Genomic DNA, 27,801 nt, shown 5'->3' with positions numbered 1-27,801 from the left:
TCACAGATTGGCCTGTTTGCCCTGATAAAGTTCTTCCCAGCGGCTCTCGAAGAATCGGCGCATGATGTGCCCAGCCTTGCCCACTTCAGAGTCGTCCTCGTTGAAGGTTTGGCAGTTGTCAAAGACCAAGAGGGCATCAGCTGCAAACTCCTCCGAGCTGGTATATCTGGGTAAGGACAGAGGTGGAGGTGTGAGCTAGGTAAGAGCTGCAGAATAACAGAAAAAAGCTAGAGAACTGCCAACATTTACTCACCCTCCTCGGAGTAGCCGCTCCCGCATGGTAGAAAAATCCATGGGGTTTTTGATGATGCGCCGGTACCCACTCACCAAACGTGGGTTCACAGGCTCTAGGAAAGGCCAAGCTGCATCATGGGACTCCATCTCCATCAAGATAATCCTGTCAGTACAGGGACAGTGAGGGTTCTATTTCCAGAAGTACACACCGTGACCCCCCAACCCTCTCCTTCCGGCAGAGGGAAAGCGAGCTGTCCCAGAATTCACTCAACTCACTCGCAAAATGTGAGATCACTGTGGTGATTCCGCATTGAGAATCGCCGCCGCTTGGAAGGAGACAGTCCTTCTTCTGAGTACCGAGGCACTGCTGGGCTCTCTCGGCCCCTTGACAGTACCCGGCGTCTACGGCCATCACCCTCTGGGAAGTTCAGTGAATAACCACTTTTCCGCTTCTGGCCTCGCTTTGGGAAACCAGGCTTCTGAGTGAATTCTTCCTCTACTTGCTGAGGACAGAAAAAATTGAGGCAAGCAATGGCTAAGATCAGCAAGTGCTTGCCTCCAGTTCTTTAGCATCCCTACGTGTGGCTGAGCCTTCAAAATATTTTCATGAATGAGCCACACGTATGAATGTATTCATATGTTCCAATTAGCAGGGGTAAAAGAAAAGTATAATTAATATTTTTTTTATTTATTTACTTTGCAGTACTGGGATTGAACCCAGGGACATTCTACCTCTGCGCTATACCCCCAGCTCTACTTTTTATTTTTACTCCTATTTTTAGTGAAACAGGGTCTCACTAAGTTGAACAGGGCTTCACTAAGTAGCTGAGGCTGGCTGTGAATCTGTGATCCTCCTTTCTCGGCCTCCAAGTACTAGGATTACAAGTACGCCACCACGCCTGGCCTAATTTGTATTATTTCATAAAGAAAACAACTGAAGCTACAGAATTTAAGCTATGTGTTTAAAGGACAAGGACCCAGGCCCCACAATACCCTGTGTGAAGGAGCTCATTCCAAGGAGACTGAGGGCATAATAAGGAATAGATATCTTCAGAATTGGTGATAAAAGATGTCCTAGACGTCAGGGGAGCTGTAGCCCCAGCCTTACTCCTGCTCGGGCCACCCTTCATCCTTTATCAGCACCCCCCAAATTATACTGGTATTCCTAACTGCGCATAGGGAACAGGAGCAATGGCTGCTCCAGCTGCTTCCTTCAGAGAAGGGTTGATGAGGGAGAAGGACAGCGAGGGTCCAGTAGACAGGCTGTCAGGGCTCAGAAGTTCAAGAGGGCTGGGAGGCTTCTCTGGAACCATCATCTGTGGCTCTGTCTGGCGCATCATTTATAATTTAATGGCCTCTAATTGGGAAGACATAAGCCTGACAATCATGTTAAGCAAATATAAACCACAGCTGGGTGTGTTGCACACACTTGAAATCCCAGCATTTGGGAGGCTGAGACAGGAGGATCGGAGTTCACAGACAGCCTAGGATACTTAGTGAAGCCCTTTGCAACTCAGTGAGATCCTGTTTCAAAATAAATAAAAAATAGGGCTGGGGGTGTGGGGCGGAGGTAAAATGCCCCTGGGTTTCATCCCCAGTAGCACAAAAATTAATAAATGAATAAATAAAAAAAAAATGTCTGACTTAGGCTTCAGAGTGGAAATGAGAGAGCAGAAGTCTTACCTGGGCCAAACAGACGGCACAGAACCAATCTCCTTCTGGGACAGCCTCCATTTTGGGTCGATGGCAGTAAATGTGACAGCCACGGTCACACCCATCACAAAGCAGAAGAAACTCATCGTTGTCACCCTTCCGACAAACTAGACAGGTCTGGACCAAGATTATGAGGAAACAGAGTAAGCCTTCAAAGCTCCGCCTGCCAGTGACCCCACCCACGCGAGCCCACTGGCACCTCAGCCTTCCCAGCTTCTCTCAACCTCTTACCACTTTATTGACAGACTTCTCCCAGGCAATGGACCTCTCCAGCTGGCCCATGCACAAGCACACCTGGGCTGCACTCCGGCACCGCTCAAGTGTTTGGCGCCAGACACGAACACGAGGGGTGATCTCATATGATCTGTAGAAAGAAAGTGGTGATCTTTGGATGATAAGCAGGATTCATTAAAGAGGGGAGAGAGACTTATTCCTTCTCTCTGAAACACCAAGAAAGGTGAAGTGGGAATCACTCACATCTCTGTGGTAGTGCCCTCAGGAGCACCATTGGGTGTGTTGAGCAGGGCCTTCTCCAGCACCACTTCATGAGCTGGCCAGAGAGGTTCCCGCAGGTACCGTCGCTCCACATTCTGTTCCAGGGCAGCCAGTCGCATCACAGCCAGGTCCAGAGGGTTGGTACTTTTACGCTGAGGTACTAGTCCTTCCCTCCCCCGACCTCTCCAGGTGATGTCTTCCTGGGAGTCAGGTAGATGCTCACAGTAGGCCAAGTCTTCACGGATAGAGTCTGGGCTAGGACATGTCCAGCCCTTCAGGTTAAAAAAAAAAAAAGGAATAAAATTCATTGTAAAAAAGGAAAATTAAGGCTGGGCATGGTGGCTCATACTTGCATTCCCCGCGCTTGGGAGGCTGAGACAGGAGGATCGTGCAGGTTCAAAGCCAGCCTCAGCTACTTAGTGAGGTTCTCAACAACTTAGTGAGACCCTGTTTCCAAATAAAGTATAAAATAGGTCTGAGAGTGTAGCCCAGAGGTAGAAGGTCCCTGGGTTCCATCCCCAGGACCATAAAAAAAAAAGGGAAAGTTAGGACTGAACATAGATAATCCCAGTATATGGGAGGTTGAGACAGAGGACCACAGGTTTAAGACCAGACTCAGCAAATCAGTGAGACCCTGGATCAAAACAAAAAATAAAAAGACTGGGGGTAAAGCTTGGAGACAGAATGTCCTGGGTGTCACACACACACACACACACACACACACACACACACACACACACACAAATTGGGCATCATGGCACACGCTTGTAATCCCAGTACTTGGGAAGCTGAGACAAGATGCAGGTTTTTTTCTTTTTGCGGGTCTGGGATGGAACCCAGAGGCATTTGACCTCCGAGCTACAACTCCTGCCCAATTTTTTATTCTTTATTTTGAAACAGGGTCTCACTGAGTTGCGAAGGGCCTCACTAAGTAGCTGAGGCTGTCCACGAACTGCGATCCTCCGGTCTCAGCCTCCCAAATGCTGGGATTACAAGTGTGCGCCACCACGCCTGGCTCAGGATGCAGGTTTGAGGACAGGTTCAGCAAGTAGTGAGACTCTCATTGACTTAGCAAAACCCTGTTTCAAGGGGGAAAAAAAAAAAGAAAGAGAAAATAAATAGCCAACTGTGGTGGCACACGTTTGTAATCTCAGTACTTGGGAGATAGAGACAGGAAGATCACAGGTTTGTGATCAGATATTTCATGAAGCCCTCTGCAACTTAGTGAGACTCTGTTTCAAAATAAAGAATAAAAAATAAAGCTGGGGTGTTATCTTGGGAGGTAGAAAGCTTTTGGGCTTAATCCTCAGAGAGAGAGATAGAGACAGGGAGAGAGGAGAGAGGCGAGGGTTGGGGGGGTCATGGCAATTTACTTGCAAAGTAGAAATGGAGGTTTTTTTCTATACAGGGTTCAAGGAATTAATGTTCCACCCCTAAAGAACTCTCTACCCAGTGCCCATCCAAGTATACCCGAATCTGCAGATCAGACAGGATAACCCGCTGTTCCAATTCCTCTACCCACTGAAGCACAGCTAGGTCCGTCTCAAATGTTTTTTCTTTGGGGGACCAGCTCATAATCTCTTCTTGAAAAGCAGGTAGCTGACTGGGTTCAAAGATGGGATCTGAGAAGAAAGCAGGCAAGGAAGAGGCAGAGCCCCATCAGGCCGTTACCCATGGCAGTGGCTCAACATTTACCCTAGGCTCTTTAGCTCCTGCTAGGTCAAGGTATTGATTTACCAACTGAGGGCCGAGAGCAGACTTCCTGCAAGAAGTCCCTGTGCTTGTTAAGGTGTTTATGAAGTGCCTTCTCCCGGATGCCTCGGGGGTGTAGGGCCTTGAGCATGACATCCAAAGTCTCAGGATCTTGGATCCACCACCAGCCTGAGCGCATCTCTGAAAAGAGATGGTGCATGTGTGGGGGGTGGGTGGGAATCAGTTACGAAACACAGGTGTCCATGTTGGCCACCATCCTTTCTTATACTCTTAGCCCATTTCTGCTCAAGATCACTCACCAGGGGGAACGGGCTGGGCTGTTAGCTGAGTTAGGTATCGTTGCTCCATCTGTTTGAAGAACTTGCTGGGAGGTCTCCCTCTCCGTTTTGGCTGTCCCAGCCCTGTGGGACTCTGTGGCATTTCTTCAGAGTCTCCTGCTCGTTTCTTAGGGGCCACCCCAGGCAAGGGGGTGGAAGAGAACTGCACTGGTGAACAGGGATTGGCAGCACTGGGTCTATTAATCTGTGGACAAATAAGTAGAGACGAAAGGCGATGAGGATATTCTCATGTTTACAGGTTCTGTCAATTTTAGGCAACAGGCCCATAGCCAGGCAGTGAAGGCTGTGGCAAGATGAGGTCCAATATATACTAATTCTGCCTACTTACCAGCTTGGAGGAGGTAGGCAGCTGAGGGGAGGAAGTGGGTTGGTCCTCAGAAACTGCAGGGGGTGGCGTAGGGGCAGCATTGCAGGGCATCTGGGTTGAGAAGTTAAACCAGGGTGCTTGAGGAACAGGGCCAGATTCTGCCTCATCAGGCTCTGGCTCCTCCGGGGGCTGTGTTGGGGCTGGGTCTAGTTTTCCTGGGCTGCTATCAGGTGTGAGCACTGAGCTACTCAACAGGGAACCATGGCTCTGAGTCTGGCTTAGCCAAGATAGGAAGGCTGATTGGCTGAGGTCATGCTGGCTCTGACCCAGAGACAAATGGGAGCCTTCTGCCTCCAGGAACCCATTATGGGACTGAAACTGGGGCTGGGCAGGAGCCTGAGGCTGAGGCTGAGGTTGTAGCTGAGCCTTTGGCTTAAGCTCATCCTGGGTCTGCTCTGAATCCTGACCCCTGACAGGGGACTTAAGGTGCCTAGGGTGCAAAGACCCAGGCTTAGTTTTTCGAGGTCGACCTCGGGCCCGGACAGGAGAACCAGCAGAGGTGTTGGAGCCAGCTAACTCCTTCTTCACGGAGAAGAGGGCAGGACTCGGTGCTGGATGGGCTGCCACTTTTAAGGAGTCATCTTCTTGCTTTATCCCATCTTCAGGAACTGTAAAGAGAAGTAAAGAACCTAAGACTTATAAGGTTATATAATGGGAAAGAGTATATAAACACAGGATATATACTTTCCTTTTCCCTTGGACTTAGCCCCCCCTCCTTTTTTTTGCAGTAGTAGGGATGGAACTCAGGGTATTCTACCCCTGACCTACACCCCAGCCCTATTCTTTTTTTTTTTTTTTCTTTGCAGTACTGGGGATGGAACCCAGGGGCATTCTACCTCTGAGCTATACTCCCAGCCCTATTTTTTATTCTTTATTTTGAAACAGGGCCTCACTAAGTTGCAAAGAGCCTAAGTAGCTGAGGCTGCTGGCAAACCAATCCTCCTGTCTCAGCCTCCCAAATGCTGTGATTACAAGTGTGCACCAGCACGCCCAGCTCTTGGTCTCCCTTTCTGAGATTCCACTAGCAACAGTTAAATGCCAATGAATAATGCTGGGCGTGACGGTACACACTTGTAATCCCTGCACTTGGGAGGCTGAGACAGGAGGATCACACAGGTTCAAAGCCAGCCTCAGCTGGCTTAAAAAACCCTGTTTCCAAATAAAATATCTAATAGGTCTGGGAGTGTAGCCCAGAGGTAGAAGGCCCCTGGGTTCCATCCCCAGTACCACTACCACCAAAAAAAAAAAAAAAAAAGCCAATGAATATAGTATCTGGACAAGAAATACTTTTTTGGTACTAGAGTTGAACCTAGGGGCATTCTACCTCTGAACTCCACCCCCAGCCATGTTTTATTTTGAAATAGGATCTCATTACTTGCTGAAGCTGTCCTTGAACTGGTGGTCCTTCCGTCTCAGCCTCCAAGCACTGACATTACAAGTGTGTGCCACCAAACCCAGCTAAAAAACACTCTATTCTAAACACTATATTCAGCAACATAATCATAAGCTAATATTTACTGAGAATCAACTATATGTTAAGCACTGTTTATGTAGTTTTTGTTTTTGGTGCTGGGAATCAAACCTAGGACTGTGTGCTGTGTTCTACTACTGGCTATTCACTCCTTATGAAGCACTATTTTTATTTTTTAGTACTCTCTTTGAAACCAGGGGTGCTCTACCTCTGGGATACACCTCAGTCCTTTTTTTTGGGGGGTGGGGTCTGGGGATGGAACCCAGGGACCTTCTACCTCCGGACTACACTCCCAGACCTAATTTTTTTTTTTTTTTTTTGGCGGTAATGGGGTTCCTGGAAGCCCTTCTAACTCCGGGCTACATTCCCAGACCTATCTTGTATTTTTATTTGGAAACAGGGTCTCTTAAGCCAGCGCGGCTGGCTTCGAACCTGCGCGATCCTCCTGTCTCTACCTCCCAAGTGTGGGGATTACAAGCGTGCACCACCACGCCTGGCTTCCCAGACCTATTTTATATTTTATTTGGAAACAAGGTCTCGCTAAGTTGCTGAGAGCCTCACTAAGTAGCTGAGGCTGGCTTTGAACCTGTGTGATCCACCCGTCTTAGCCTCCCAAGCATGGGGATTACAAGTGTGTGCCACTGTGCCCAGCAAGTCCTTTTAATTTTTTTTTTTTTTTTTTTTTGGTGGTACTGGGGTTCCTGGAAGCCCTTCTACTTCCGGGCTACACTCCCAGACCCATTTTTACATTTTTTTATTTGGAAACAGGGTCTCCTAAGCCAGCGCACGCGGCTGGCTTCAAACCTGCGCGATCCTCCTGTCTCTGCCTCCCAAGCACGGGGATTACAAGCGTGCGCCACCACGCCCGGCACTAGTCCTTTTAATTTTATATAAAACAGGGTCTCAAGCCGGGCGTGGTGGCGCACGCTTGTAATCCCCGCGCTTGGGAGGCGGAGATAGGAGGATCATGCAGGTTCAAAGTCAGCCGCGCTGGCGTAAGAGACCCTGTTTCAAAAATATAAAATAGGTCTGGGAGTGTAGCCCGGAGGAAGAAGGGCTTCCAGGAACCCCAGTACCACCAAAAAAAAAAAAAAAAAAAAAAAAAAACAGGGTCTCAGTGGCTGAAGCTGGCCTTGAACCTGCAATCTCCAGACTCAGCCTCCCAGTACTGAGATTACAGGGATGTGTCATTGCACCTGGAAATAATTAACCTCATGAAGTATACATATTACTATTTTCAGCTTACAAATGACATTACAGAATCACAAAGCTGCCAGGTGTGGTGGCGCACGCTTGTAATCCCTGCGCGTGGGAGGCAGAGACAGGAGGATCGCGCAGGCTTGAAGCCAGCCACCCTGGTTTAAGAGACCCTGTTTCCAAATAAAAATATAAGTAATAGGTCTGGGAGTATAGCCCAGAGGTAGAAGGGCTCCCAGGAATCCCAGTATCACAAAAAAAAAAAAAAAAAAAAAAAAAAAAGAATCACATACCTGAAAAGGCAGGTGGGCAGGCAGTGCTCTAGAGCCTGTGCTCATGACAACTATGCTTTACTGACTCTCATAAAACAAAACTGAAAACCACTAGTTAGAAACTTTTTACTTTTGTTAGCAAAGACTCAGAATTCAGGTTTTAATAGACACACCTACCTAAACTCCCATCCGTTCCTTCCACAAAGATACCAGCCAAATAAGGCAATACCCAATAGCGGCGTCTATAGCGATCTTGACCCAAGGAGACTGCCCGAAGCATCTGAGATGAGTGAAGAAGCTTTTTGCGAAAGAAGAGCTGACGCTGGGTAGGCAGTAGATAAGGAAGATGATTAAAAACACATTTCCACAGTGACAGTGGTAAATCCATTTAGTATATAAGAGTAAGGCAATGGTTCTCAGCTTCCCTGTAAAATTGATACTAACTAGGCCCTGCTCAAAAGACGAACAATTCTTGCCTAACCTGTACCTCCAATTACTGGGAACTTAGAAGCACAGTACCTTACTGAGTTTTTCTATTTGACGCTCTAACTCTGGAATACTAGATGTAGCAGCATCAACCTAGAAAGAAATAAGTGGACACTGAGAAAAAAAAGTTATAAAATCTAAGAGGTTTTTTTGTGGCACTGGTTATTGAACCCAGAGGTATTCTACCCACAAACTATACCCCCAGCAATTTTTTATTTTTTTGTGGCACTAGGAAGTGAACCCAAGGACATTCTACATCCGAGCCACACCCCCAGCCCTATTTTTTATTCTTTATTTTGAAACAGGGTCTCACTGAGTTGTGGAGGGCCTAAGTAGCTGAGGCTGTCCTCAAATCTGTGATCCTCCTGCCTCACCTTCCCAAGTACTTGGATTATAAGCATGTGCTAGCAAAAAATGTGGTTTTTTTTGCAGGTCTGGGGATAGCAGGGGCATTCGAATTCTGAGCTACAGCCCCCGCCCTATTTTTTATTCTTTATTTTGAAACCTGGTCTCACTGAGTTGCAGAGGGCCTCACTAAGTAGTTGAGGCTGTCCACGAACTGCAATCCTCCGGTCTCAGGCTCCCGAATGCTGGGATTACAAGTGGGCGCCACCACGCCCGGCTCCAATTTTTATTTTGAAATAGGGTCTTGGTAAGTTGCTGTGAATATCACTATGCTGTCGAAGATGGCCTTAAACCTGTGAGCCTTCTGTTTCAGCCTCCCAAGTAATGAGATTACAGGTGTGTGCCACAGTTCCTAGCTGCTTTTTTTTTTTTTTTTTTTGTATTACTGGGGACAGAACCCCAGCCTTAAAGAGCCTAAGTAGCTGAGGCTAGCCATGAACCAGGATACTCCTGTCTCAGCCTTCTAAGTACTGGGATTACAGATGTGCACCACCACCCCCAGCTGGAGAAATATCTATATTCTAACTTCCACTTTCTCTGGCCTTGGCCACTACCTCTCCATCTCTTCGCCCTCTGCGGCTATGGACAGCTGTTATAGTCTCCTCCTCTTCCTCCTCTTCCATGCCACTGGTTTCCTCCATGATCCGAGAACTACGCCTCCGTCCCAGGCCTTCCTCCAGTCCTTCCATCTCCACTTCAGATCGGCCAGTTCGCTTGGCAAGAGCAGTTTTCAGTCTGAATTAGATGGAGAGTGATTAAAGGAAACCAGGATGAGGAACATAATGCCACACAAGGTACACCCGGAATCCAAACCATCCTGAGACCTGGCCAGACCCCAAACCCCGGGAAAGGGCTAAGGCACATTCTGGGCAGAAGTCCTGCCTTTGTTTCACCCTTTCCCCCTTCTCTCCTCTCTTGGCTCTACCCTCTTTCCTGTCCCTACCTCCGGAGCCGGCCTTCAACAATCCACTTGTTTTTTCTGTAGTTGGACATACTCTCCAGAGTCTTGTCAATCTCACTGCAGGGGAATAGGGAATGGGATTTTGAGGTAGAAGTGGTAACACAGGAAAAGGGAATGGAGGTTCAAAGGTAAAGGGGCTACAGGGAGTTTCAGCCTAGGACCTAGACTGATGAACGGCAGAAAGGGAATGCCCTGAAATTTACTTCTAAGTCACTCCAGCATATTCAGAGCATAACAGTAGATACACATCACTCCAGGGCTTCTGGATAAATCACCCTCCCCCATCCCATTGTGACACAAGGCAGAGTATAACCATCCCCATCCCCATTCCCAGTCCCTCACTTGATGATGAGGGTGGAGCCGTTGAGCTCATGCACGAGGAAGGCCAAGACAGCAGCCTTCTGTTGAGGTGGCTGGGCTTGAAAAGGCTGGGTGCGCAGACTGTCACAGAGGGCTGGCTCTACTCCACACGCCATGAGGAAGCAGCGCAGGATCTCAGACACATTGTCTCTTGTCAGTGGGATCTCAGATACCTTCTCCCCCAAGATCTTTAGGGACTGTTTTGAAAGAGAACATAATAGAAAAGAGGAAGAACAGGATAACTCAAATTAAACAAACCTGGGAGAGAACTATAAGGTTAAGATAGAAAAAGGGAAAAAGAATAAAGTTGACAGAATAAGATGAAAGACTACCAAAAAAAGTGCAAAAGAAAAGGAATAAGAAAGAACCCCAGTATTGCAAAAAAAAAAAAAAAAAAAAAAAGGAATAAAGGAATAGTATAAAGAAAAATGAGCAAAGTGAGAAAGTGCCAGAAAAAGACACAAAAGGAAACAAACAGGAAGAAGTCAAATATCTTTTTTTTTTTTTTTTTTTGCAGTACTGGGGATGGAACCCAGGGGCATTCTACCTCCAAGCTACACCCCCAGCCCTATTTTTAATTCTTTATTTTGAAACAGGGTCTCAATGAGTTACAGAGGACCTCATTAAGTAGCTGAGGCTGTCTGTGAACCTCGATCCTCCTGTCTCAGCCTCCTGAATGCTGAGATTACAAGTGTGCACCACCACTCCCGGCTCATCTTTCACTTCCGACCACTTGATTTGTTTTTTAATTTGCGGCACTGAGGATTGAACTCTAGGCATTCTACCTCCAAGCTATACCCCCAGCCCTATTTTACCTTTCCTTTTTTGGGGGGGCGGGTCTGGGGGTGGAACCCAGGGGCATTAAACCTCCAAGCTACACCTCCTGCCCTATTTTTTTTTTATTCTATATATTTTTTTTTTTTACCTACTTTTTTTTTTTTTGGTGGTGGTACTGGGGTTCCTGGAAGCCCTTCTACCTCTGGGCTACACTCCCAGACCTATTTTTACATTTTCATTTGGAAACAGGGTCTCCTAAGCCAGCGCGCATGGCTGGCTTCGAACCTGCGTGATCCTCCTGTCTCTGCCTCCCAAGCGCGGGGATTACAAGCGTGCGCCACCACGCCCGGCTTATTCTATATTTTGAAACAGGGTCTCACTACGTTGCAGAGGGGCTCACTAAGTAGCTGAGGCTATCCGCAAACTGTGATCCTCCAATCTCACCCTCCTAAATGCTGGGATTACAAGTCTACGCCACCACATCTGGCTCCCTATTTTACTTTTTACTTTGAAACAGAGTCTCACTAAGTTACGGAGGGCCTCACAAGGTTGCTGAGGCTAACGGTGAACCTGTGATCTTTCTGTCTCAGTCTCCCAAGTACTGGGATTACAAATACGTGTGCCACCATATCTGGGTTTACTTTTGATCACTTTAGAGAGAAACTTTTTAGAGTTCTTAAAAAGAAAGCAAAACAGATAAAGCACTGTATTCCAGGCATCCCAGCCTGCCCAAGAAAGGAGCTCACCTGACAATAGGAGGGCAAGCCAGGATCATAGAGTGCTGCCTTCAGAAGCTGCACCAGCAGGTCTTGCACCTTGCCCAAGCTGTCGCCTTGACACAAGAGTCCCTCCTGGAGGACTCCCAGGCTAGGCACATCTTTGGTAGGGTCAAAGCCTAGCACCTTGCCGAAGCTGTGCAGGAACTCCACGATGGTCAAACAGTCTGAGAAGGCCCTACTGGGCAATGTCAAACCAGGAATGCGTGTGAAGTCAGGCAGGGGCTAGAGAGGTATAAAAGTAGTAAGACATCCTGTTAGACTTACCAAAAGGCAATAATATGGATGTTCATAAGGTTCTTTCTGTAACAGAAATGTCCTTACAACTGGCCCTTCCATGACCCAGGAACTCCACCCATGCTACCTGGTGGTCAGTCAGACACATATCCTCTGTAGGTTTCTTCATCTCTTCCAAGATCATCTGCTGCCTCTGCCGTTCTTCCAGGCGCCTCTGTGTGGCCAGGGTCTTATCTGTTTTGCAGGCTGGCTTGGTTTTGACCACATCTTCCTTCATTTTTACCTTTTCTTTCTTTTCCCTCTTCATTTTTTCCTTCATTTTTTCCTTTGTCTTTATCTTTTCCTTTTCAGCCTACCCACCCAAAGGAGGGAGGAATCAAGAGTGTCGTAAGGATACAAGTCACCAAGCGTAACTTGACTCCTGTCCCTCCCCCAACCTCATAGGCCAGAAATATTAACCACAAAATTAAGACCAGGCAGATAGGCATGGTGGTGCACACCTCTAATCCCAGTACTTGGGAGGCTGAGACAGGAGGATTACAGGTTTGAGAACAGACTCAGCAACTTAGGGAAGCTCTTAACAACCTAGCAAGACCCTATTTCAAAACAAAAAATAAGTCGGGTATGATAGCACAAGCCTGAGGTCCTAGTGCTTACAAGGCTGAGAAAGAGATCCCTGGGGTTGAGGCCAGTCTTGCCAACTTAGTGAGACCTTGTTTCGATATAGAAAGTGAAAAGGGCTGGGGTTTTAGGTTAAAGGTAGCATGTTCCTGGGTTAAATCTCTAGTACAAAAAAGCCATGTGTGCTGTCACATGCCTATATCCTGGTACTTGGGAGGCTGAGACAGAAGGATACCAGGCTTAAGGCCAGCCTCAGCAATTTAGTGAGACCCTGTTTCAAAATATAAAAAAGTTGAGCCAGGCATGGTGGCGCATGCTTGTAATCCCAGCATATGGGAGGCTGAGACAGGAGGATCAGTGAGGCCTTTTCTAAGTCTGTAAGACCCCACTTCAAAATAAAGAATAAAAAATAGGGTTGGGGCATAGCTTGGAAGTAGAATACCCCTGGATTCCATCCCCAATATTGCACACACGCACACAAAAATCATATATATATATGAAAGTAAAATAAAATAGGGCTACGGGGTATAGGTTGGAGTTAGAATGACCCTGGACCAATCCTCAGTACAAAAACAATAAAAAATAAAAAATAAAAATAAAAACTACCCCCCCAAAAAAGGACTGAAGGTGTGGCTCGGAACTACTGGGAGGTAGGTACTGGCATCTTATACTAGTAACCCCTAACTCCCTCAAAAGACTAGAACACATCTTGCAAAATCAGTTTGATGACTTCAAAATTAAGACCTGGTGAGTGTGTACACACACCTACCTTGAATTTCTTCTTAGCATCCTTCTGCTTTAAGTTCTTGGTCTCTTGTTTCCGCTTGTTTCTGGCCTGTAAACCATAAGGGAAGTCATTTCTCCTCAAACTCTGAAAGCATCTCTGCTTGGGCTAGGAATCAAAAACAGGGTGCTGGGGAGGAGAGGTGAGAGATGGGATGATGAGGGTTGGCAACGGATCAATTCTCTCACCCTAGAGATGCCCATATTCTTCTTCAATAAGCCCAGTTCTCTAAGTTGAGCCCAAGACAGTTCAGAGTAATGAGTATCTGAAGCTATATAATGGGTGGCAGATGTGGGAGATGGAAGATGAAGCAAATTGTAGAAAAGTTAAGCCACTGATGTACCTCACCTGCCCTTGGATAGGAGCCTGACATTCTCCTCGTGGTACCTTCTGCCTCATCTTCTTTTTGCTTTTATTCATCTTTGTTTTATCCTCCTCATTCAGTATTTCTGTGAAGGCAGAAAAAAATTAAAGGAGTGAGGCAGTAAGACAGATCAGATCACTGGCATCCAGGAAGCACATGCCTGTCACAAAGCTGACCTCCCAAGCAACTTCCTGAAGAATCTAGAGGTGACTTTTTTTAAGTATACGTAATATTGAGGGGGAAATAGAGGAGAGACACCTGCCATGGATGAAGGAGGCACAAAGAACCCAAATGTATCTCCTACCCAGAAGCAGCAGCCCCTGGTTTCAAATGAACTGCTTTGAAAGTGGTCTGGCACTGATGGAAAGGAGACCACAACGGGAAAGTAGTCTTGCAGCCTGTCTCCTCCCCAGGCTACCTAACAAAGGCAGCAACACTCAGACTGATACTAGTGCAAAAAGCCAAGAAAGAAAACAAAAATTCCAGCCAGGTGTGGTGGCACACACTTCTGATTCCAGTACTTGGGAGGCTGAGACAGGAGGATCACAGGTTCATGGTCAGCCTCAGCTACTTAGTGAGGACCTCTGCAACTTAGTGAGACCCTGTTTCAAAAAATTAAAAAAAAAAAAAATAGGGCTGGAGGTATAGCTCAGAGGTAGAATGCCCCTGGGTTCCATCCCAGAACCCCCCCCACCAAAAAAAAAAAAAAAAAAAACCAGAAAGCCAAATCCTCATGAAAATAGTAGTCGGTAACATGTTTGGCTTCTATATCTTCGTCTACAAAAAAAAAAAAAAAAAAAAAAAAAAAAAAAAAAAGAAAGAAAAGAAAAGAAAGAAAAAGAAAAAGAAAAAGAGAGAGAGAGAGAGAAAGAAAAATATATCTGAATTTATTCTTCTGGGAATGGAATCCAGGGGCATCCAACCTCCAGATACACCTCCTACCCTATTTTTTATTCTTTATTTTTATTTTTATTTTTTTGGTGGTACTGGGGGTGGAACCCAGAGGCTTTTTACCTCCGGGCTATATTCCCAGACCTTTTTTTATATTTTTATTTGCAAACAGGGTCTCACTAAATTGCTGAAAGCCTCACTAAGTAGCTGAGGCTGGCTTTGAACCCGTGCGATCCTCCTGTCTCAGCCTCCCAAGCGTAGGGATTACAAGCGTGTGCCACCACGCCTGGCTATTTTTTTATTTTGAACAAGGCCTTCCTAAATTGCTGAGAGTCTTACTACATTGGTAAAGCTCTCCTACAACCTAAAATCCTGTCTCAGCCTCCAACGTATAGGGATTATAGGCATGTGCCACATGCCTTACACTTTCTGTGTTTTTTTGCAGATCTGGGGATGGAACCCAGGGGCATTCGACCTCCGAGCTACACCTCCTGCCCTATTTCTTATTCTTTATTTTGAAACCGGGTCTCACTGAGTTGCAAGGGGCCTTACTAAGTAGCTGAGGCTGTCCGTGAACCACGATCCTCCGGTCTCAGCCTCCTGAATGCTGGGATTATAAGCGTGTGCCACCACGCCTGGCTATGCCCTACTTATATTTCATAATTTTTTTTTTGGCAGTACTGGGGATTGAACCCAAGGTCATTCTATCCTCAAGCTACACCCTAGTCCTATATTTTATCCTTAATAAATTGCAGAAGACCTAAGTAACAGAGGCTGGCTTTGAACCTGAAACCCTCCTCTCAGCCTCCCAAGTACTGGGATTACAAACATATACCACCACGCCCAGCCATAATTGATATTTTTGACCTGATAGTACCCATTCTTTGGTTCAGTTTTTTTTTTTTTTTTCAATATTGGGGATGGAACCCAGAGACATTCGACCCTACACTCCCTGTCCTATTTTTTATTTTTATTTTTTGTGTGGTACTGGGGGTAGAACCCAGGGGTTTTTCTACTTCCAGACCTATTTCGTATTTTATCTGGAAACAGGGTCTTACTAAGTTGCTGAGAGCCTAAGTAGCCAAGGCTGGCTTCGAAACCATGCAATCCTCTTGTCTCCTCCTCCCAAGCACTGGGATTACAAGCATGCACCACCACGCCTGGCTTTGTTTCAGTTTTTGAAAACACTACCACATCTATCAATATGGCAACCATCTGAGTTAAACAGATATGGGCAGATGAACCACTTAAGGCTTGTAATCCCAGCACTTGGGAGGCTGAGACAGGAGGATTGCAGTTCACTGACAGCCTCAGCTATTACTTAGTGAGGCCCTTTGCAACTCAGTGAGACCATGTTTCAAAATAAATAATAGAAAATAGGGCTGGGGGTGTAGCTCAAAGGTAGAATGCCCCTGGGTTCCATTCCCAGTACCCTGAAAGAAGAAAAAAAAGAAAAAAAGAAAAGAAATGCCCAAAGTACTGGGACCCTGATGGTATCTTCCAAGGAGAAGTCGATTCAGACTCATTCTGTCCAGATATCAGTCATGCTCTTGGGACATCCGGGTATTTATAATTCAGCAACATTCACATACGCATAGAGGGAACAGATTCCCAAAGAAATATCACTGTACCTTGGGCCTCTGGTTTCTTTGGGAGGCGGTTGTCTGTCTTATTTAATAGCTCAGGGATTTTGACCTTGGGTGGCCGACCTCGGCCTCGTTTCACCTTGGGGACTTCCTTGGTCTTAGCCTTCTCATTGTTTCGAGGTCGGCCCCTTTTGCCAGTAATTGCTTGAATCCTGGATGGAATCTCCTCTGCTGAGAGTTGCACCCACTGCAAGCCCTAAGGTAGCAAAGAATGCTGTGTTATAATGAGGGAGAATTGGTGCAGGCTACTAGGTCCTCTGAACCATTCAAGGCTCTCAGAATCTCCAACCCCCTTAAGAGGAAGCTGAAGCCTATCTACCAACTTTCTCAGGGACAAAAGATATTTAACCCTTCAGTCAGCACCTCTGGTGTGTCTCTCTCTTCAAAGAAATCTCCAACAGGCATACGGGGACTGAAGCTGAAGTGCTCACGGCGGACACTATGTACCACGTTCCGGCTCAGGTACTAAGGGGAGGAAGTAAAACAACATTAAATGAAGTTCTAGCCTTAACCATGTCTTTGGCTAGCAACAACACAATCAGAATACACAATCAGGCCACAGAGCAGATAATGCAAGCCTGCTGTCACAGACCCAAGAAAGGAGTCTGTACTTGAAAAAAATACCCACAAAAATAATATTACCTTGATCACTTCTGGAAACTGTTTCATTCTCTTCCCACAGGGGCCATAATACCAGGTCTCCCCTTGCCATCGATGGCTGCCCTTCTTGATGCGGACCTCTCTCCGCCACCTGCCAGAGAAGCACATGGGCCCTGCCACCAGGTCACATCCCTACCCACTCCCATTCTACCCAGGAGCCAAGCCCACTTAGCAGATGACCCTCCCACATTTATCTCACAAGTAATGCATGCAGAAGCAAATAAGCAGCATGAGACACAAGCTTAACTAGAAGGCAGGCTTGCGCTCCAGCAAATACCTCAGAGGATAACAGTATACTAAACTGCACATGCCCAGAAAGACCTCCACACCTATTTATTAACAAAGTCAATGAGATCAGCGCCAGAAACCTCTCCCTGATGCCACTCAGGACAATTACTGAGTTTCTAGTAAAGAGCACAAAGACCTAAGGGAATAAAGGCAGAAGACAGGATAGGGAGACAAGCAAAAGAGTAAACTCACTGCTGACTCCTTAAAATGACTCAGGGAGCCAGGTTTTTGTTAGGAACTCTATGGAGTTTTGTTTTGTTTTTCATGGTACTAGAGCTTGAACCCAGAGGCATTCTACCTCTAAGCTACACCCACAGCCTTTTTTTTTTTTTTTTTTTTGAAAACAGGGTCCCACTAAGTTGCAGAAGGCCTCATGAGATTGCTAAATCTGACAATGAACCTGCAATCCTCCTGTCTCAGTCTCCCAAGTACTGGAATTATAGGCACGTGCCACTGCAACCCGGCTGGAACTCTATTCTGAGCAGCAAATTGTTACAAAACCAAGCCTTATCTTTCTCTCAAACTCTATAAGTAGTACTCATCCTTGGTGACCAAAAGTAGCCTATAAGGGTTGAGGTGAGGGAAGATCCAGCAAGTTATTCCCATAAGACCCTTCCTTGGTGTCAGTGGGCTTGCTCATTCCAGTCAAGTTACTGTTCCAACACTCACCTCTCCAAACAGCATTAAAAGAAAAACAACAACAACCCCAATTCACTGGTAGCGAGCTACTCCTCATTCATTACTATCCCTTATCTATGAAAACAGGACTTACTGGCTAGTTTAGCTATCTAACCCTTCAGGTTTGGAAAAGATAATAGATGTTTAATCAAGACTGAGACATCCCAAGATTAGGAAAAAATAGGTAAGAAAAGAGAGACCCTGAGAAGAAGGAAAATCCAGGAATCTCATTATAACAGATAATCTACTCCTGCTTCACCCATTCCTTCCCCACCTCAGATGAAGAGGAACTCCCTTCTTCCTAGTGCCATGCATTAAACTTGTCAAGGTCAATGCATGTAACAATCTAGAGCATTTACCCATGTTGGAGGGGAAGACGAACTTCTTCTGGGGTAGCAATACGTCTCCTCAGGATGTCACCTTTAGAGAAAGATACCCATTATCAAGAGTTCAGGCGAAATATTGAAATAACAGGCTAGTAGGGAAAGGCTAAATGCAACATGGGACATACAACTTCTCTTGGAACAAGCCAAAGGTATAAGAGAATCTGGATACTCACCACAACCAGAAGCAGTGACTCCTTCTCCAGTGATCTCTTCCAGGTCAGCAGTAGCTTCAGGGAAACTGCTGACATTCTTGGTTTCTGGGGAAGCTGTTGGAAAGGGAGCTGCTGGGGAAGTTATAGGGGAGGTTTTTGGGGAGGCAACTGGGGTCGAAAAGGAAACTTCAGAGGAGACTGCTGGGAGGGCTGCTGAAGAAGTTGGAGAGACTGTTGGGAAGACTGATGGGGAGACAAATGGGGAGGCTGGTGGTGAAACTGCTGGGGAGATTTCTGGGGAGGCTGCTGGAGAAATTGCCATGGAGATTCCTGGGGAGGCTGTTGGTGAGGCTACTGGATGTAGCTCAACAGTGGATGACTGCTCAGCAGCTGGCTGGGTGAGGGGTGGTGGGAAGTCTGAAGTCTGAGTCTCCAATTCTTCCTCTTCAGCATCACTGCCATTATTTAGGTCAAAGCTGTTATCTAGAATCCAAAGGGACAGGGTAGGTAAAGAAAAAAATGGTACCACATAAAACAAGAGAATCTATTTAATCAAACCCAGACTAAACTAAACAGTATTACTTCAAGGGCTTTTACATAGGGCTGGACAAATTAGCAATTCTGGCTTTCCTCCCCAATCATTCACAAGGATTAGGGGCAAAGCTGGTGCTACTGCTGTCATTGTATAAAGAAATACCTTTATCTTGAGCTAGATAGGCCTCTTGTCTCCTTTTCCTTGCAAACTGCAAGTCTCAGAAGTTGAGACTTGCTTAACCCTAATCCTAACCCTAGGAGGAGGAGGAGAAGAAAGAGGAGGAGAAAGAGGGGGAGGTATAGCCTGATCATACGATAACCCAAAGCCTCCTCACGGTTCCCAGAAACACATTCTTACAGATTTCCCACTACTAAAGTGCTAACTATGCAACCTATTCCTTCACTTTTTTGCAAGTCAAGGACTTTGTGTCCTACCTCCTCACTTACCTTGCAAGACAGATTCCCCTAAGACAGGTGGAGAAGTGGGACTGGCAAAGATAGAGGCTGATGTTTGACTATCATCTGCCAGGAGACTGAAGGCAGTAGCATTATTGAGGGAAGGACAATCGAGGGCAGAGATCACAGGGCTATCCTCAAGAGGCAGCTTGTCCTCTGCACCCATCAGTTCTGTGTCATCTATACCATAAAGTCCTCCACTCACTGGCTCTGTTTATGGGGGGGAAAAAAAATCATAAAGCAGGATACTAGGGAAAGATGCGAGCAAGCAAAATTTCACTGATACTGGCCTAGCCAGGCCTTGTGGGGTATGACTATTATCCCAGTATGTGGGAGTCTGACACATGAGGATGGCAAGTTCCATACTAGCCTCAACAATGAAGCAAGACTCTTAGTAACCTAGAGACTACTTCAAAATAACAAATAAAAAGGGCAGGGTGCCGGGCGTGGTGGCACACGCTTGTAATCCCAGCATTCGCTTGTAATCCCAGCATTCGGGAGGCTGAGACCTGAGGATCGCGGTTCATGGACAGCCTCAGCTACTTAGTGAAGCCCTCTGCAACACAGTGAGACCAGGTTTCAAAATAAAGAATAAGAAATAGGGCAGGGGGCATAGTTCAGAGGTCGAATGCCCCTGGGTTCCATCCCCAGACCCGAAAAAAAAAAAAAAAAAAAGGACAGGGAGTGTAGCACTGAGGTGGAATGCACCTGGGTTTAATCCCTATGAACGCCCCCCCCAAAATAAAACTGGCCTGAAAGTATAGATTTATAGCCTTCTAAAAGCATAAAGTCAAGCCGGGCGTGGTGGCGCACGCTTGTAATCCCAGCATTCAAGAGTCAGATACTGGAGGATTGCAGTTCGTGGACGGCCTCAACTACTTAGTGAGGCCCTCTGTAACTTAGTGAGACCGTTTCAAAATAAAAAAAAGAGCAGTGGATATAGCTTGGAGGTCAAATGCCCCTGGGTTCCATCCCCAGACAAAAAAAGAAAAAGCATAAAGTCAGTTGGGCCTGATGGCACCTGCTTATAATCCCAATACTTGGGAGGGTGAGACAGGAGGATCCCAGGTTTGCAGCCAGCCTCATCAACTTATGAGGCTCTCTGCAGCTTAGTGGGACTCTGTTTAAAAATAAAAATAAAAAATAGAGCTGGGGATATACTTCCAAAGTAGAATACCCCTGGGTTCAATCCCTAGTACCACAAAAATTAAATAAATAATAAAGAAAAGCAGGAGCTGATGTGGTAGTGCATGCCTATAATCCCAGTACGTGGGAGGTCGAGACAGGAGAATCACAGGTTTGAGGATAGCCTCAGCAACTTGGAAAGACCTTGTTTTTTTGTTGTTGTTGTTGTTTGTAAAAAGCTTAGCGTGGTGACTCATGCTTATAATCCCAGCATTTGGGAGGCTGAGACAGGAGGATCCAAGTTCACCAACAGCCTCAACTACTCAGTGAGCCTCTTTGCAACTCAAGGAGACCCTGTTTCAAAAATAAAGAATGAAAAATAGGGCTGGGGTGAAACTAGAGGTAGAATGTCCCTGGGTTCTATCCCTAGTACCGGAAAAAAAAGGTAAGAAAATAGATTTGGGGGTGTAGCTCAGAGGTAGAATGCCTATGTGTGCAATTCCCAATGCCCCCGCCAAAAAAAAAGTCAGACGTGGTGGCACATGCTTGTAATCCCAGCGCTTGGGAGGCTGAGACAGGAGGATCACCCAGGTTCGAAGCCAGCCTCAGCTACTTAGTGAGGCTCTCAGCAACTTAGTGAGACCCTCTTTCCAAATAAAATATAAAATAGGTCTGGGAGTATAACCAGGAGGTAGAAAGCCTCTGGGCTCCACCCCCAGTACCACAAAAATTTTTTTAAAAGGCTGGGATTCTATAATGGAGGTAGACACTCCTGGGTTAAATTCCCAGTATTTAAAAAAAAAAAAAGACCCCAAAAGAAGCAAACAAACAAACCCCAAAGCATAAAGTCATGAGAAAATACAGACCATAAATTTTTTTTCTAAGCTACATGTGGTGGCACATGCTTGTAATCCCAGTACAAAAGAGGCTGAGACAAGAGGATCACCGGTTTGTGGCCAACTTTAGCTACTTAGTGAGGCCCTCCACAACTTAGTGGGGCCCTATTTCCAAATAAAGAATAAAAAGCTTTTTCTTTGTGTGTGTGTGTGTGCACACATGCGTTGTTGTGGGTGGGTGTTTGTGTGTGTTTAAATTACTGGAAATTGAATACGGGTGTTTTTTTTTTTTGGCAGTACTTTTTTGCAATTTTTTTTTTTTTTGGAACCCATGGGCATTGTACCTCCAAGCTACATTGCCTATTCTTTTTAGTGTTTTTATTTTTGAAACAGGCTCTCACTGAGTTGCAAAGGGCCTCACTAATTAGCTGAGGCTGTCCACAAACCACAATCCTCCAGTCTCTGCCTCCCAAATGCTGGGATTACAAGTGTGCCACCACGCCCGGTTCACAGGGGTATTCTTACCTTTGAAATTCTCCTGTCTCTCCCTCCCAAGTACTGGGATTACAAGCAAAAGTCAAAATCAATGCCTTCAACTGGCTTACTTAGATAGAGTAGGCAGTTAACCTTTGCAAGAAAGTTTTTCATTCATTCATTCATTCATTCATTCATTCATTCAACATTTGATGCTTCAACCCAGGGGATAGTCTACCTCTAAGCTATACTTCTAGCTTATTTTATATTTTTGTGGTAGTAGGAATTGTATCCAGAGGAATTCTACCTCTGAGCTACACCCCAAGACCAATGTTATTTCTTATTTGGAAACAGAGTCTCACTAGGTTGCTAAGAGCCTCACTAAATTGTTGAGGACAGCTCTGAACCTGCGATCCTCCTGTCTCAGCTTTCCCAGTACTAGGATTACAAGGATGCACCACCAAGTCCAGCTATTTTATCTTTTATTTTGAAACAGGGTCTTAGTTGCAGAGGGCCTCATGAAGTTACTGAGACTGGCTGTGATCCTGCAATTCTATCTCAAGCTCTCAAGTACTCAGGATTTCAAACATGCACCACCATGAGGGGTGTGTGTGTGTGTGTTACTGAGGATAGAATCTAGGGGTATTCTACCTCTGAGCCACACCCCCAGACCTATTTTATTTTATTTTATTTTTTGCGGGTCTGGGGATGGAACCCAGGGGCATTTGCCCTTCAAGCTACACCCCTGCCCACTTTTTTATTCTTTATTTTAAAACAGGGTTTCACTGAGTTGCAGAGGGCCTCACTAAGTAGCTGAGGCTGTCTGCGAACCGCAATCCTCCAGTCTCAGCCTCCCAAATGCTGGGATTACAAGCGTGCGCCATCACGCCCGGCTCAATTTTATTCTTTTACTTTGAAACAGGAACTCACTAAGTTGTGAAGGGCTTCACTACATTGCTGAGGCTGGCTGTGAACCCGCAATACTCCTGTTTCAAACTCTGAATACTGGGATTACAAATGTAATCCAACCACTCCTGGCTAATATCCGGTTATTTTTTATTTTGAGACAGGTTCTCACTAAGTTGCCCAGGCTATCCTCAAATTTGTGATCTTCCTACTTCAGCTTCCAGAGTTGCTGGGATTATAGGTAAAACTTTGAGGAAAGATGCTGGGCGATGCTGGGCATGGGGGCACATGCTTTCAATCCCAGTACTTGGGAAGCTGAGACAGGAGAATTTCAGGTTCACAGCCAGCCTCAGCAACTTAGTGAGGTCCTCTGCAACTTAGTGAGGCCTTGTTTCAAAACTAAGAATAAAAAATAGGGCTGGGGGTATAGCTCAGAGGTAGAATGTCTCTGGGTTCAATCCCCAGTATTGGGGGAGGGGGGATTAACTGTGTATCTACCCACAAACACTTGCAAAATTTTAGCATTTTTTCATAAAATAGGCATTTCTTATACTTCAGTGGTATAAAAGGTTATTGATCATTGGCAAATGTTTTCTTTCTATTTAGTTAGAACCCAAACAGCCCAACTTGTAGTACTTAAGTACAGAGTCAGTGAATTATTGCAGCCCAGGGCTCCTGGCAAAATGGAATACTGGAAAAGAACCTGGGAAATGAACCAATTCAGCTCATAGTGCAATTGGCCCAGCCACACTAGTGGCACATAACTGTAGTCTGCCACAAAATTATACAGAGGACCCAACGTCCCAGGTTCCCTAACAAGCTCACCTGGTGCCAGAGAGTCAAAGGGCTCAAGGGAGTCTTCACTAAGGATTGGAGTGTCCTCCAGTTGTTCAGGAAGATGTGAAGGATCATCTAAACAGCTCACTGTGGGGTCAGGGACCAGAACTGAGACTTCTTGGTGTAAAGACTCCACAGAGGTGACAGAACCATTGTAGCCACATATCTTCAGTTCTAGGAAATTCCAGGAGAGAGCAAAAGTCAAAATCAAGGCCTTCACAACTGGCTCACTTAGCTATAGTAGGCAGTTAACCTTTGCCAGAAAGTTTTTCATTCATTCAACATTTGTTGCTGCTAGGGAACCAGTTCTCTGCTGGGAACCAATCATATCAAGATACTCCAAATAAGCAGAGATATTCTTGTAAAATCAATCTTATAGCAGGCAAAGAGGGATAAAGGGAGTCGGGTCTGAGACAAGAATCCTCTCCTTCTTAGATATTTTCCTCAGTGAGTGGGAACAGAGAAAACCTCCTATGATTTTATAAGGTAGTCACTCTTATACCAGGAATCAATTACATGCTAAGCTTATATCTATTTTGAGGAAACCAATGAGAGGGGTTGTCACATGGCCAATGCTAACCACAACAAAAAAAGAAAGGAAACTGAGCAGACATGCAATAGTATGTTTTGCCTCCTTCTTTCCCTCCTTCACATGCCAATCACTACTTGGGCTCAGACCACTTTAGCAGAAAGCCTGACCTTGCCATAGTTAAAATGGCTTTCACTGCCCACTGCTAATGCCCTAATCCTTTCACATATTTTGGAAGAAGCCCTCTTGATGAAGAGTGTCTGTTGGGGCTGTTTCAGGCTCGCCCACCTGCCCTCTCCAGGCCAGCAGCTCTGCATGAGCTTGAAATAATTTGAACTCCCACTCTCGAGCTGGTGCTACAGCCACAAAAACACCAGCCACTTGGCTCTGCTAATCACCAGCATGCAAATCAGCCTCCACTGCAGAGAGCTGGAAAGACAAGTTTTCCTCACCTCAAAAAGCCACTGTCCCCGACAACCCCATTTTCCCTCTTCCCACCCAGCTCACGGACCCAGTTATACCTGGCTGCTCTTCTTCCAGCTCCAAGCTGCCTACCAAACCAGTGCCATTCTCTGCCACAACTGAAGTCAGCTCCTTTTCTGCTGCATCATCAGGATGGATCCCACTGCCTACCTCCTGGGAGGGTGCAAAGGTTTGGATGCTAGATCCCAACATTGGAGAAGTCTGTGGGGAGGTGAAGAAACCTGGGGGTCCATTGGGCATCACCTCAAAATTCTGGTCAGGAAAGGAATCATACAGTTCCTGTGAGTCGAAGTTAAGCCCCATGGGACTCTGGGTACCGTTGGCCCAGAACTCTTGGCTCCCAGCCCGAAGGTTAGTGTTGTGACTCGGGGATGAAGGTTGCCGGCTGCTGCCAAGGATGCCGTTCAGTGGGTACTGTCCCCCCGAGAACTGGGAGAGAAGGGGTGGGTCCTTGAGGTTGCTGCCAGGGTTGGCAGATGGGTACTGTGAGTAGTTCCAGAGACAGTCGTAGGCCACGTTGGGGTGATGGAGGTGTGAGGTGCTTGAGGAGTGGGGAGCAGAGTTCAAAATCCCTGAAGTAGTAGTGTGAGATACAGTAGATAAGCCATTAACATTCACATCCCCATTCAAACCTGGCATAGAAGAAAAAAAGGGTTGGTAATGAATATATATGCAAGTAACTCTACCAAAAGAACCCCAAAGTAACATCACTGACTAGAAAAAGGGAAGGTGAAGAGGAGGGGGAGTTCCCTCTGTTATATTTAGCATTTAGGTATCTGGGGAACACCAAACCCAGATGCTCATGGACATAAGCTTAGCAACTACTGCTGAGTAGGGGGTTGGGGAGCTCTCTAGGCCTACCATGGGATCCACCAGCAAAGGGCTGGCTGCTGCTACAACTTCTTACTAAATGAAGCTGTTTGTAGACTCCCTAGAGTGACTTGCATTCTTCTCCACTCTCATTTCCTAGGGGAATTCTTCCCTTGGAAAGGCAAGACTGAATATTAAGCCCCCTCCCCCCTTTCCCTATTGCCTATTTGGCCCCACAGTGGCACCAGAAGGGACAGCCTCCACCTCACTGGCACATGCAGATCCAGCACTTTGTGCTGAGCTAAGAATAGAATTTGCAGTCACTGGAGTGACAAGATTCCAGCTCAGGCTGGGCTTAGCCCCTCCTCAAAAGCCCTGGAGGGTAGTATGCAGGGGCTAAAAATCTTTGCAGGACCAGTGTTGCAGAATTCAGCTCCCAGCACCAAGGACAACCTATCAAATGATGGAGGACAATTAACAACAACAACAAAAAAAAACCCCCAAGATACTGAGAAACCTAGAGGCAGGGTGTAGGGGAGATCCCAATGAAATAAAGGAGCCTCTATCCATAAGCCTCTTATAGAGGAGGGAGAAGTGATAAATATAAGCCTATATATTTCTGCTGCAAGGAAGGAGGGAAGCATGTGGGCTTTTTCTGTGTCTAAGATTAAAGAACTTGAAATCCAACCAAAATTAGAAAGATACTTGGGTAGTCCTAGTACAGAGTAAATGATAAGACAAATCCAGGGAAGGACCCAATCCTGGAAGGAACATTTCTTTTTTGGAGCTTGGAGTTGTAATGGGAATTGAACCCAGGGGTTATTTTACCTCCAAGCTATATCTTAGCCCTTTTTAAATTTTTGAAAATGAATCTCACTTAAGCTGCCAATGCTGGTCCTGAACCTGAGATCCTCCTCACAGCCTCCCAAGTACTGGGATTATAGGTGTGCATCACCACACCTGGCTTAACATTTCCCCTCCCCGGTCTCAACCTTCTATCCAAAGACAGGAGGTGGGAACAGGCATTTTACCATCTGCCCTCTTTGCTGTACAAACTAAAAGGTGAGCACATCTTAACTTTTACTCACCTTCCTCACCCCTAGTCCTAGCCCAAAGTAACTATTCCAGCCTCTGAAGGCAATCCCTCAGAGAGCTGGTCCTTTATCTCTCTTTGGGGTTCAACCTGGTTATCAGCAGCAGTGGCCATCTCATGATTCTCTAGCAGTAGTCAGGGAACGGGGCTGGCAGAAGAGGCTAAGATGAGAAAGCCACTGTTTCTCTAATCCCCTTCCAGACTTAAGTGTTCTTCTATGAACTCATAGAACTTAATTCTTAGAAGTTTCATTTTCTTTCCAGAGCTAGTTTCTCCCTGACAGAAAAGTTGTCATGGGCTAGCTAGCCCTAAGATGAGCCAAATCTCCTCCCATCAATCTGCTCTAAAGAAATGATGCCCATTCCCTCCCCAGGCCATGTGGCTCTCACACTCACTTTTCCCTTGCTGGGGGAAGTTCATGGGAGACCCGTTAGTGTAGAGGCCCTCCCCTGAGGAAGGAGAGGGTTTCAGTCCTGAGGCAGCAGGTGCAGGGGGAAGGCCAGTAAAGTTAAAATGGTCGTTTGCCTCCATTTCTGTAGGAGGGGAGAGAGAAGGAGGAAAATTACTGGCGGTTAAACAAGGTTATATCACCTGGAATATTCTGGAGGGAATGCCCCCTCCCCTCCCTTTCCTCTTCTACTAAGAGAAAATAATGCCCCTAACGTGGGCAGTAACCCTAAGAAAGAGTCTTTTAAAGTCAGCTTATTTAAAAACAAGTCAGAAGAACCAAGATACAAGCCTGAAATGAGTATGTTCTTTGTGTGAGCCATACCATCTTGACTCCCAGCCCAGGTTACCCTAGCCCTTTGTTAGCTCCTACTCATCTATTAACATTTAACATTCTCTATCCTTTTGTTTTTACCTTCAAGGTAAAGGTCTGAGTCCTGCTCTCAAGAGTCCCCAAAAAGTTCTCAAAGCTATCTTTTTGAAGGAAGCCATGGAAATAGGGGTGTTCACAGTTAAAGCATATTTGATATACACCCTGTAATCTGGGTGTGATGGTGCATGCCTGTAATCTTAGTACTTGGGAGGCTGAGAAAGGATTGCCAAGTTTGGGGGACAGCCTAGGAAACTTAGCAAACCCCTGTCCCAAAATAAAAGGGCTAAGGGTGTTTAATTCAGTGATAGAGCACCCCCTATGTTCAATTCCAGTACTCATAACAAAAAAAAAATTTATATATATATATATATATATATGTATATGTATGTATGTATGTATGATGTGCCCTTTTTTAAGTTGTCTACATAATCCTATCCATACTCCTAGACATCAAAAGTCAGGTATTTGAAAAGGATACATTTCACAAGAAGTGATCATAATGGTAAAACTCAAATTATCCAGCTATCTTATACTCCCCCTGCTTTGGTAGTGCTGGGATAGAATCCTGGGCTTCCTACATACTAGGCAAGTCCTCTACCATTAAGATATCCTTAGCTCCAATATTC

The 27,801-nt window shown here is 45.9% G+C and overlaps 1 protein-coding gene across 2 annotated transcripts; it reads right to left on the bottom strand.

Annotated features, from left to right (window-relative positions):
• Positions 1-26,886, bottom strand: BAZ2A (bromodomain adjacent to zinc finger domain 2A; the record flags this gene model as incomplete). 2 transcript variants are annotated; one of them, XM_080705099.1, is made up of 29 exons in its annotated part: positions 1-166; positions 254-397; positions 511-737; positions 1,918-2,064; positions 2,179-2,311; positions 2,425-2,714; positions 3,913-4,064; positions 4,180-4,335; positions 4,455-4,677; positions 4,822-5,468; positions 7,978-8,122; positions 8,320-8,379; positions 9,246-9,426; positions 9,635-9,709; positions 9,995-10,209; positions 11,536-11,790; positions 11,930-12,154; positions 13,193-13,258; positions 13,556-13,656; positions 16,094-16,304; positions 16,472-16,573; positions 16,751-16,859; positions 18,094-18,154; positions 18,294-18,755; positions 19,254-19,472; positions 23,429-23,614; positions 24,491-24,605; positions 24,696-25,084; positions 26,751-26,886. In XM_080705099.1, 29 exons carry the CDS (start codon positions 26,884-26,886, stop codon positions 1-3), a joined length of 5,598 nt encoding a protein of 1,865 aa, XP_080561225.1. The 2 variants fall into 2 exon arrangements, with proteins under 2 accessions (XP_080561225.1, XP_080561224.1); XM_080705098.1 differs by having other exon boundaries at positions 24,491-25,084.
• Between the last annotated feature and the right edge of the window lie 915 nt (positions 26,887-27,801).

This window comes from Muscardinus avellanarius, assembly GCF_963383645.1.
Source record: "Muscardinus avellanarius genome assembly, chromosome: 11".
Classification (NCBI taxonomy): domain Eukaryota; kingdom Metazoa; phylum Chordata; class Mammalia; order Rodentia; family Gliridae; genus Muscardinus; species Muscardinus avellanarius.
This window is presented reverse-complemented; position numbering and strand designations above follow the sequence as displayed.